Genomic DNA, 11,241 nt, shown 5'->3' on the forward strand with positions numbered 1-11,241 from the left:
GTCGTGTGCGTGTCGTTTTTTGAACAGGGCCAGCTCGAATTTTCCCAACACCTATCACATCTATTTTCTATCTAGTCTGAAAGGAAGGAAATTTCGGTGTGCCGTACACGAGTATACGAGACGATCTCTCCCGGTCCAAAACCAATTCGTAACTCAACATGCATATACCATGAATTTACCTTGTGACCGCGAAAATTATTCGATTTTGATATTTTCGTAGCACGAATTTTTGTCAAAAGCACACACAGTTGAGTAAATGAGTGAGTGGGTTTTCGCCTAATGCTCTTTCAGTGTTTTCCATTTTCTTTTTCAATTTCCTCTCGCCGGGTGGCGCTCGCAGCTGGCATTTTGGGAACAACCCGGCGGATTCTTGGGATAAGCCTAAGGGAAATTAATAGCATTCTGGTCTATTTTTTAAATAATTTACCCGGTTTTTTGTATTTTAAACATGCTTTGATTGATTAGATATTTCCTTTGCAGTCGATCACTTTCTCTCTCAGCACTTTCGTTTTGGAAGAATGTTTAATTATAGACAATGCGGTGCTCATTCCGCATACAACTCGGAGCATCTTTCGAGCCAAAAAGAAAAAAATTTCGAAATCAAGTTTTTGGGCTCTTTGCGATTTGTTTCGTGTCACAAATGCTTAAGTTCCATTTCCCTCACGCTCTCCGCACATGAATTGAGATTATGAAAATCAAATGTTAAGGATTGAAATTATACATTTCGCTGTAGCATTTATCATTGCTCATTTGTATGGTTGATTGCACGAACAGCTGTTCGTTGGTTGTGTTCCAAGGCTAAAATCCTCGGTGCACCTCACCTCACGTCGCCGCGGACAAGTGAAAATGTGTCCCAAGCCATTGCGTTTATTAGCGCAATTAGAAATGGCAAAATGTTCGAACAAATTGCGGCAGGGCAGGGAGCATTACGTATACGTAATTTGTTCATTAGGGCGTTATGTAATACTCTTTCTGCCCCATCACGTATGGTTTTATTCTCGTAACGATTGCTCACACCTCTATTGAACGCATCATTTAGTACTTGGTTTATTGGTTTTTCAAATCATATTTATTTTTATTGTTTTCGTCTCGTCGGATAATCTTTTCGATCTTATTTATATTCCTACGATGCTATTAAATTAAAATACTTTAAGACATAATTCTATGTTTAAGCAAAGATTTTAAATTATTTATAAATATATATTTCGGGACAGTTAGAGGGCCTCGTTGCCCTCCTGCTTCTTCTTCATGCGGGTACAGTAGTAGCGATCGCTATTCTCGATCCAATCGCACACATTCAGGACCGTGTGGAAGGCCGTTCCCTCCTTGCACTCGAATTCCACGGGTTTGCCATGAACACACCGGAAATACTGTGGGAAAACAGTGGGTTATGAGTAATAAGTAATAAATAATATATAATTGTAGAAAGTAGTTAAATTTTTTCAGCTAACCACAGGATTGACTTTTGTTTGTTTGCCTGAAGGTATGCAATGATTTTTAGGGACTTAGAGATCTTGAGATAACTGATATTACTTTTAGGACTTATTTTGTCTGAAGCTAACTTATTTTAAACTAACCTTTCGACAGTTTGGATGCGGAACAAAGTCACGGTTGGTGCAATCGATTTCGCTGGGATCAAACTGGGGTTCCACCGGCTGCTCGGGATCTACAACTTCCACAGGCTCTTCGGTACTTTTTTCAGGAGCAGGAGTTGTTGTTGTGGTGGTGGTTGTTGGCTTCTTGGGTTTTTTCGGTTTCTGAAAAATTGCAAATGTGTTGAATAAATATCTCTTTAAAATTTTCTATGTCTAACACATTATATTAGTCTATCTAAACAAGTATCTGTTGATTACATTTTTGGATTAGACTTTTATTTGTTGTTCTAGCTTTTCCTGTATTTTTTACCTTAGTGGTTGGCTTCTGTGTACTGCTTCCCACAGTTGGCACAGGTGCAGATGTTGGGCTTACTGGACTTGAAGTTGGCTTAGGCTTTGGTTTTGGCCGCTTTGTTGTGGACGTCGTTGGTTCCGTCTGGACCACTGGACCCTCATCCGGATTTGGCGGAGTTGCTGGTGGCTTTGCCCACTCGGGCTACAAAAAAATCTCAGTTGCATATATATTAGAACAACAAAGAGGCAATTCTTACCCTTGGTGTTGTTTCCCTTGTTGGTTCCGGAACGCGATAGTTTTTCATGTTATCGTAAAGGATCTGCATCAAACCGTTCTTCTTGCCGCAGATTCCATTAAAGTCATCCATGTCGATGGCCCAGGTCATGGCGCCGGCGTAACCCTTTTGCTTGATAAAGTCCATCTTGATCTGGACGGAGGCCTCGTTCTCGTAGCCCACCCACTGGGTGTCCTTGTAGGTGAAGGGCACCATTCCGGCATCGTCCCACTCCACGGTCCATCCCTTTGACTTGTCCATCACCTCTGTGCAGATTTCATAGTAGGCCAGGAAGCCGCTGGCATTGGTGTACGGACCCGGAGCCCCGCCTCCCGCCTCCTTGTTGATGTAGGTCCCCATGTTGTAGTTCTTGTTCGAACTGCTCAGCGTGAAGGTCCGGCCGTAGAACGGGATGCCCACCACCAGCTTGTTGGCCGGGCAGCCCATCTCCTCCCACAATGCAAGGCCGTCGTTCTTGAATGGCGACGTTAATTAGTTTGGCACCACAATCAGCAGCCCATCCCCCTCTGAACCCCCCTGCTCATTCGATCGTTTCGTATCTCACTTACCACATTCAGCCGCTCGTAGGCGTATTGGTCGTGTTTTCGCTTGTACAGCGGACTGTGCACGTCAGCAAATCCGGCCCAATTTCCCCGCAGGTCATAGGTCATGGCGTGAATGGCGTCCAGCAATCTGCAATGGTAGACAATAAATCAGCAGGCTTGGAAGTTTCTAGAAACCATCCGACACTTAGAAATAATCAACGTTAAATTGAAAATTTTGAATGCAGAGTTTTAGAGAATGGAATCACAAGTCTTTAAAGGTATGCCACTTTGGAATCGGATTAAATTTGGAAAAGTTATGAACTCTAGAAGTCAAATTTTGAGTCACTCTTTTACATGACATCGGAAAATTAGAAATAACTAACATGAAAATGGGTCAAAAATTTGATCAACGATAAATTGAAAATTTTGAATGCTGATTTTTAGAGAATCGAATCACAAGTCTTTAGAGGTAAGCCACTTTGGAATCGGATTAAATTTGGAAAAGTTATGAACTCTAGAAGTCAAATTTTGAGTCACTGTTTTACAAGACATCGGAAAATTAGAAATAACTAACATGAAAATGGGTCAAAAATTTGATCAACGTCAAATTGAAAATTTTGAATGCAGATTTTTAGAGAATCGAATCACAAGTCTTTAGAGGTAAGCCACTTTGGAATCGGATTAAATTTGGAAAAGTTATGAACTCTAGAAGTCAAATATTGACAAGACATCGGAAAATTAGAAATAACTAACATGAAAATGGGTCAAAAATTTGATCAACGATAAATTGAAAATTTTGAATGCAGATTTTTAGAGAATCGAATTACAAGTCTTTAGAGGTATGCCACTTTGGAATCGGATTAAATTTGGAAAAGTTATACACTCTAGAAGTCAACTTTTGAGTCACTGTTTTACAAGACATCGGAAAATTAGAAATAACTAACATGAAAATGGGTCAAAAATTTGATCAACGATAAATTGAAAATTTTGAATGCAGATTTTTAGAGAATCGAATCACAAGTCTTTAGAGGTATGCCACTTTGGAATCGGATTAAATTTGGAAAAGTTATGAACTCTAGAAGTCAAATATTGACTCAATGTTTTACAAGACATCGGAAAATTAGAAATAACTAACATGAAAATGGGTCTTTACATGAAAATGGGTCAAAAATTTGATCAACCTCAAATTGAAAATTTTGAATGCAGATTTTTAGAGAATCGAATCACAAGTCTTTAGAGGTATGGAATCGGCCTAAATTTGATAAAGTTATGGACTCTATAAGTACAATTGTGGGTATCTTCAAGTCATCGGAAACTCAGAAATAACTAACATGAAAAAGAGTCACTGAAATTAAAAAACAGACTAATGATTCTAGCTTACTCGCACAATTCCGGAACATGGTAGCCTTCCTGCAGGCGGAACTTGGCCACCGGTACGGCCATGGTGATCTCCCATCCTTTGCCCTCGCGATCAAAGGCTCGTCGTAGCTCCTGAACGAAATACAGGAACTTGTCCTTATCCCCAAAGCTGCCACCGCGATCCGTGGCTCCGGGATACTCCCAGTCCAAGTCGAATCCATCGAAGTTGTACTGCTTCATAAAGCGTACCACACTGCGTATGAAACTCTGCCTGCGATCTCGAACAGCCACCATTTGGGAGTACTTGGAGCCACCTTCGGCCCAGCCACCCACAGCTATCTGAAGTTTCAGATTGGGATGGCTCTTTTTCAATTGTGTGAACTTGCTGAAACCCTTTTGATCGACATCCAAGTCCGGATCGATCACCAGGACATCCCAGCTCTTGTCGCTAACACCGATGAAGGAGTAAATAAGATGAGTGCACAGGTTGGCGGGCACATCCTCCAATCCATAGCGACCAATTCCAGGTCGGTATACGGCCCAGTTGCTAAAGTAGCAGACAATTCGAGAGGGCTGATCACTGGCCAAAGTTGCAACTGGCCAGGAACACAGCACTCCCAGGATGAGGAGCGCCAGATGATGCACTGAATTGAATAAGAAAAGTTATAGCATTTGGAATATATACAAAAATTCGTTGATCAAATAAACATTTAAAAATTAATTGTTAGAACAATTTTAAATTACAAAAATTAATTTGTAGAAATGTTTAAACTGGGATAATTTCACAAAACTATTTTTAGCATTAAAGGCTTAGCATTAAACACCTTCAAAGTTAAATATTTATTTTTAGACACGTTTGTTTTATTTAAGTCCCAAGAGCTTTCAGGAATATTCCGGGTTGCTTTGTTTTTTCTTGATAAAAACATCGTTAAAGCCTCTCCCGATTCCCAGTTACGACTTGTTTTTCGAGATCGGCGTGATGTGCATTTATAATTAAGTGTAGTCCGAGTCTCTTATCGTTTCACTGTTAGGGTCTGTGTTTATGGAACTGCTAAGGTTATGTGTCCATAATGCTGCACGCCCCAAGTTCATTCACCGATTTGCACTTTGTATGCACGGTCAGGCTTACCCATTTCTTAATGCTCCTCCACGAAACTTGAATATATCGTATATATGTATTTGAAATAGCCGGGAATCTCGAGCGTTGTGCGTGCGACGCTCGTTTGGCGTCAAATGACAGTCGAGCTCTGGATCAGCTCGACTTTTATAGTGGGAGGCGATGTCTCAAAATACTCTTTTTGCAGTCCGGTCCGGTTCTTGGATTCGATTGCGCCTTTGTTCCTGCGTAAAGTGCGTGAGAGGTGCGATTCTCCGAAGAATCGTTGGGAAAAAAAAGGGGAATGGTCGCGAAGGGGCGAAGAACGGGCTTTTGTGTTTCTGCTGACTGACTGTGCCCATTTCCAGATCAGTTTAGCTTGTTGTTTTGCCACTTTCTTTCCGATTGTTTTGCATTCGCATTTTATCTTACTGTCAACCCCCGCCGTTGTTTATGCTCTAGAATTACCATATTTCAGCCAAGGCCCCAAAGAAGATCCCTGTAAGTGGCCTGGATAATGTTACGCTGTGCGCATCCAGCTGTCCAGGCTTCGCTGCCCGATAATAATGGTAATGGATAGATACTCGTAACTTGTGGTTTGGGTAGCAACTTTAATGTCACAAGATATAAAATAGAATCGAGGCTAAAGTCTAGGTCGTTAGCCAATGCGAATGTCGATGGCCAGAGCGGGTTCTTCAGTGGTGGTGGAGCTGATGGGTGCCGCAGTGGTGGATGTGGTGGTGCTGCTAGTGGTGCTGGTGGTGGTGGTGCTGGTTGGGGTCGGAGTAGTGGGAGCTGCGGGTGGTGGAGCTACGCTATTTGGGCCGGGCTGTCTGGGGGTCTCTTGGGATCTCGATCCCGCGTTGTCTTCTGAAAATAATCATATCATTTATGGGTATCTTGAACTTAGATGGTTTTAAAAGCAGAAGAATGGTTTCCTTTATAAATATTTTTATTGATGTTTAAAGATTTACTTTTAAGTTACTCAAAGATGGTCAATCTTTCGAATTTTTATTAAGCATTCCTCAGAATATTTGAATAATTTATTAGTTGATAGAATCTTAGACTTAAAAAAATTACTTCGATAGGATTGTTTTAAAATAATTGTATATTGTATTATGAGATTCTTTCCTAATTATTTACGCTCAATTTTTCCAAAAACACATAGCTTGCAGTATTTGTGTAATCGTTTATATTTAACATCATTGTTTACAAGGCCATAAAATGAAATCAACAGAAGGAAAGCATGTTTATCTCAAAACAAGACAAACTTGGTTATCAAAAAGATAGTAAACGCAAGCTTTTAGCTAAATATAAGAACAAGCAATTAGATACCTGCTAAGAAATACTTTGTTGTTATCATACTGTACTAAAAAGCAAACAAAGAAATAAAAAAAAGGGTCCATTAAAAAAGTATGCAATATGAAATTCGTTACAGCGGGTAGCAGCAAAATGAAATTGAAAGTAATTTACGCTTTAAAATGTTACTTTTTAGTGGACAATAATAAACTAAATTCTGTTTTCTTAGTCAACAAAGTTTACCTTTGAAAGGCTCCAATTCCGCCTTAAAGGGCCGCTGGTGCTCCTCATATTCCGGGGCTCCAAAGGTGTTTGGAAACGGTTCGAAGCCATGTGGCTCGAATCTGTGGGGTGGTGGCCCATAGGTTGGCGGTCCATGTGGTGGATGCTCAAATCCAAATCCTTCGTGGTGATGGTGATGGCAGTCGGGACCCGGAAAATGGTGATCCCAGTGCCGCTTGTGGTGGTGGTGTTCGTGGTAATTGCCGTCCCCGTGATGGCGACGGTGCCGATTGTGCTGTACTGGCGCCGATTCCTCGGCCAATAAATCTTGGCTGGTGAAGGCACTGAAAACGGGAGCAAAAAAAAAAAAAACAAGGTGAAGCGGAGAAAATACGGGGAGAACAGATACGAGTACTGACGCATTCTCGATTCCTGGGAACGGTGCAGCCTGGAGCTGCAGAGTCTGCGAGCTTATCACGGCGAACAGCGCCAGCTGTGTGAAATATGCGATTGAAATGGGGTTGCGCTGGGCTGGCAATTTACGGGCTGGACTTACACGGACGGAAGCGGAGGCTAACATACTGGTATTCTGAATCCCTTGGACTGCTCCAGTTCAACAGTTTATCTTTCTTGAACGTTTCGCGCGAACCACACTCTTTAGCCGCAAAACATCGACTAAATCTCGCGGGACGACTCACTTTATTCCGCACAATTAATACTTGGACAATGTCGCATATCGGGGGTTTTATCTGTTGCTCCCTTACTCACTCAGATTTCGAGTTGCTTTTGTCCGCATCATCTATAAACCTGATCGGTTTAATTCAGGTTTTTCATGCCCCATCCGCATTTACATACGCGTCTACACTCATAACACGGTTGTCTTTTGAGCGCTATGTAATTAGTCCAGCCTGCAATGGGTAAATGCTTATGCGGGATAGCGTTCAAAACGTACAAACGTACATTAATTGCCACTTAATGTGACAAAGTGTTGTTAATTTTGCGGTCGCTCATTGGGTGAGGTTGTCCGACAAAGCGAAAAGCTAACAAATTAACGCATCTGTCGCAAATTATTTGGGAATACACTTAAGAAAAATATCTGGATATAGGTATAATCTTTTCCATCTATTTTAGAATCGAGATTCAATCAATTGTAATATATTTAGTTTACAGGGGTGGTCAAAAATATTTGCACATTTCTTATGAGTAATTTGTGCAAATACTTTGATAACAATTTCTCTCATTTTAATACATTTAAAACAAATTAAATTAATATTCAAAAAATTTTCTGAAAGGTATAGATTATTTAAAAAAGTAATTTATAGAAAACGTTCAAGCAGAACTAAATTTTGGAATCTTCTCATAAACTTTTCTTGAATCAAGAATTTAATTTTTAGCTTAAACCAAATAATACCAAAAAGGTTTAGTTTCAAGTGTACTTTGAATATTGAAACCAATTTCACTATCATTGAGCACCTTAAGGCGATTCGCTAAGCCACAAGAGTCACGATTATGGTAATGTGATATCGAACTGCGATAAGGCCGTGTTTAGAAAGTTATCGAAAGCTCCACATTTAACCCTATATGTCTATCTACCCACCCACACAATGCCGCAGAGCCAGCTGCTGCGACGATTTCTGGGTCTATTTGTCATGCCAGAAGCGTTGGCCCAGAGAACAATTCAAAATAAATATACATATAATGTTGAGCTGTCGCCGGCTGGACTCATTGTGATTCACGACGACGGAGATTCCGCCCCTTAACATTGATCTTGAATTTGGCCGGCAATTGGAGCCGACATTCGTCATAAGGCTGGTCAGCAATAAGTGACCAGTCGAGTTCCTGTTCCGTAAAACCTTCGGGCTGTTACAATGGAAACAATGGCGCATTTGAATTTTCAACTATAATCTTTATTGATAACATTTCTCGTTCGCACTTTATCGTCTTCAACTCTTATCATATTATGACGTACAGTTTTTATGTATATGTTTATGTATATTTATATATATATGCAATAAATATTTGTTGAGTGTGGATTCTTGCTTTAATGTTTTTCCCTCCTATTCTCGGTACGTAGGGAATATGCGTGCTTCTATGCCTGGTGCAGTAGCAATTTTAAGCCGACAATCTACATTTCTGACGGTGTCTTTATATATATAGTACTTTGACTTTGCCATATATTTTCTGTGGGTGCACGAACTTAAGGGAAAACTTGAGAGAAAAATAATTTACATATACACATCCATATAGCACCGCGAAATGTACAAATAACTTGTGGAATTATTGGGAACTTAGCGATAATGATAAAAGAACCTTAAACCATACATAGCAAATAGATAATAACAACTAAAAACTATGAACTTAAAATATATTTTTGTACAATTTTGCAGGGATCGTTTTCATTTAGATTCTCCTCTCTATTAACAATTTATCGTCGTTGTTCTTGTGGGTTAGTACGATTATTTTTGTATGTATAATTGTGAATAGAGCTATGCGATTTTATTAACTTTTAAAGTTACATAGACATTAAATTCAACCAGCGATTGCGTATAATTTTATCCATTGACTTGTATTGCAATTGTTTAAAAACATTCATCAACATGATCAAATATTTGATTTCAACCGCTTCCCTTTAATTGCCTGGCTAATTGACCTACATTTAAATAATTATGTGTACGTTTTTGTATATTATAGCATTATGCTCGTTTAAATATGTATAGCTTTAAATTAATATATGCATGTCGTAATTCAGCGTTGCCTTTTATATATTCTCGTTTCAATACAATTGAATTATATTTCCTCACTTGTGTGTATTAATATTAATCCATTATTTATAATTGCGATAGGTACATATTGGGAAAAGTTGCGAAGGTTCAAAGTGCTTTGAGTGCGCTGTGCGTTCTATTTTCTGACCTATAGGAATGATGATATCGGGTTCGGATTCGAGTCCCTAACTAACTGTTTGATGCCACTGCTGTTGATATTTTGCTGACTGATCTTAAAAACTTGTTCATATCAAATGCATTAATATTGGCTCCAAAAGTGGTTCACTGCTTCTTGGTTGGTTGGTTGATTTTTGTTCCTTTGTAGAGAAAATGCGCTACTCTCGAAAAGTCCGTTACAAAAGTCTTTAAAGTTATTGTATTAGTTGTCGTGAATAAGTTTTGACCTGTCCATCTACTTTGTAAGCCTTTCAGGAACGTATTTGATTCGCCTCAACTCCGATTTAAATCGTACATAATTGCTGACCCTATGCGGATATACCAATCGATTTTCCTACAGTTCAAGAACGCTCGCTAATTGTGTGTAATTGATATCGTTTGAATGACTTGTAACACGCTTACAGTGATATGTTGAATCTTTGATTTCCATATTGTATATGTTGTATATATATATAATAATATGCTTAGTATCATTTACGCAATAACAATCGCCTCACAAAAATTCGATAATTTCCCCCACCTCTGATTTATATTTCTCCATAGTCTTTTCAACAGATATTTGACGCCCCTATAACTCAGTCACATTTAAGAATTGATACGATTTTCGGTTAAAATTGTTAGCAAATTTCATAGTTTGATTCTCAAGATAAATGCAGCGGATATTGTGCCTGAATAATATATATTCGCTAATCGGAGTTAGTTAATTAGTTTACGTTGTCGTTTAGCTGTAAAAGTTGTCGCGTTGTTGGAATATCGGCAGTGGGTCGCTTGGTGACTCCGATCGGTGTTCGTCATCCTGATTCGATCTCTCGGCCGCCTTCGACATGGCTTTCTCTGTGGGTTGACAAAAAGGGCATAAAGTTAGTTCACCAAGTCTGAAATGTATATTTTCTTAGACCAAAAACCTTCCCAAGCGTGCTGTAAAAGTTTGAAGTATAAAAAGTACACCGATAACCATTTGGAAGTATATATAGTGTGTGTTTGGTTCGTGTTTTTTTTTTTTTGGTTATTTTTCTTAACTTTTTGTTGTTGTTGGAAGTGTGTTTTTGCTGCTACTCCTGTCTTAGCTGTTTTGTTAGTGCTTTGAGCTTATACTTACTCGATTTATCGCTTCTTGACTCTTTTCGACAACTTTTATACGCGTGTTAGGCAGTGCAGAAATTTAGTTTAGAAACTAAGCCATTTGCATGAAATTGGTTTTCAAAACTTTCGCAAACATTTCTTTTAAAATTGGATTTTACTTGAATTTGACACTTTGTAACTTTTGGAAAATTTAAATTTATATGGTTTTGCAAGGAATTATTACTTATTTATACAACCTACTGGAGTGGCTTTTAAAATGATTTTTCATTGATTCTTTTTCCTTTAAAACTTTGAATAAAATGTTTTTATTTTTTACTAATGGTATTTATTAATTATTTTCTAACATTTCTTTTATTATTATTTTCTCCACTTAATCCCTTTTCTTTCTTAACTTTCCAATATATTTGCACTTTGGTGAAAACATTAAATTCTGTGCTCATTTTGGTGGTATACTAGTTTTGTTGATTTTTGAGTGTTTGGTAAGTTTTGCTTGTGTAAGTTTCAGTAGTTTTGTGTTGGAGTGCAATTTTCATT

The 11,241-nt window shown here is 38.8% G+C and overlaps 2 protein-coding genes across 2 annotated transcripts; both read right to left on the reverse strand.

The window, feature by feature from the left end:
• Positions 1-1,050: 1,050 nt before the first annotated feature.
• LOC108052288 (endochitinase) lies at positions 1,051-5,314 on the reverse strand. Its single transcript, XM_017134661.2, has 7 exons — positions 5,198-5,314; positions 4,091-4,712; positions 2,734-2,857; positions 2,147-2,638; positions 1,906-2,091; positions 1,578-1,757; positions 1,051-1,370 (listed from the first exon to the last, which is right to left on the reverse strand). Exons 1-7 carry the CDS (start codon positions 5,199-5,201, stop codon positions 1,215-1,217), a joined length of 1,764 nt encoding a protein of 587 aa, XP_016990150.2. The 5' UTR covers positions 5,202-5,314; the 3' UTR covers positions 1,051-1,214.
• A 441-nt stretch (positions 5,315-5,755) lies between these two features.
• Positions 5,756-7,403, reverse strand: LOC108052278 (protein hunchback). Its single transcript, XM_017134645.2, has 4 exons — positions 7,242-7,403; positions 7,105-7,178; positions 6,707-7,029; positions 5,756-6,034 (listed from the first exon to the last, which is right to left on the reverse strand). The coding sequence occupies exons 1-4, from the start codon at positions 7,263-7,265 to the stop codon at positions 5,823-5,825; spliced, it is 633 nt and encodes a 210-aa protein (XP_016990134.1). The 5' UTR covers positions 7,266-7,403; the 3' UTR covers positions 5,756-5,822.
• Between the last annotated feature and the right edge of the window lie 3,838 nt (positions 7,404-11,241).

Source organism: Drosophila rhopaloa, unplaced genomic scaffold (genome assembly GCF_018152115.1).
Source record: "Drosophila rhopaloa isolate 14029-0021.01 unplaced genomic scaffold, ASM1815211v1 contig_167, whole genome shotgun sequence".
NCBI lineage: Eukaryota > Metazoa > Arthropoda > Insecta > Diptera > Drosophilidae > Drosophila > Drosophila rhopaloa.

What these genes read in the sequence shown, in the direction of transcription:
- LOC108052288 (XM_017134661.2), bottom strand. An exon ending in CATGTTCCGGAATTGTGCGA is followed by an intron (nt 2,858 to 4,090) that starts GTAAGCTAGAAT and finishes CTACCATTGCAG; the next exon opens with ATTGCTGGACGCCATTCACG. An exon ending in CCTACGAGCGGCTGAATGTG is followed by an intron (nt 2,639 to 2,733) that starts GTAAGTGAGATA and finishes TCGCCATTCAAG; the next exon opens with AACGACGGCCTTGCATTGTG.
- LOC108052278 (XM_017134645.2), bottom strand. Translation starts at nt 7,265, where the DNA reads ATGTTAGCCTCCGCTTCCGTCCGT. An exon ending in TTCCCAGGAATCGAGAATGC is followed by an intron (nt 7,030 to 7,104) that starts GTCAGTACTCGT and finishes TCCCGTTTTCAG; the next exon opens with TGCCTTCACCAGCCAAGATT. An exon ending in GGAATTGGAGCCTTTCAAAG is followed by an intron (nt 6,035 to 6,706) that starts GTAAACTTTGTT and finishes GATTATTTTCAG; the next exon opens with AAGACAACGCGGGATCGAGA.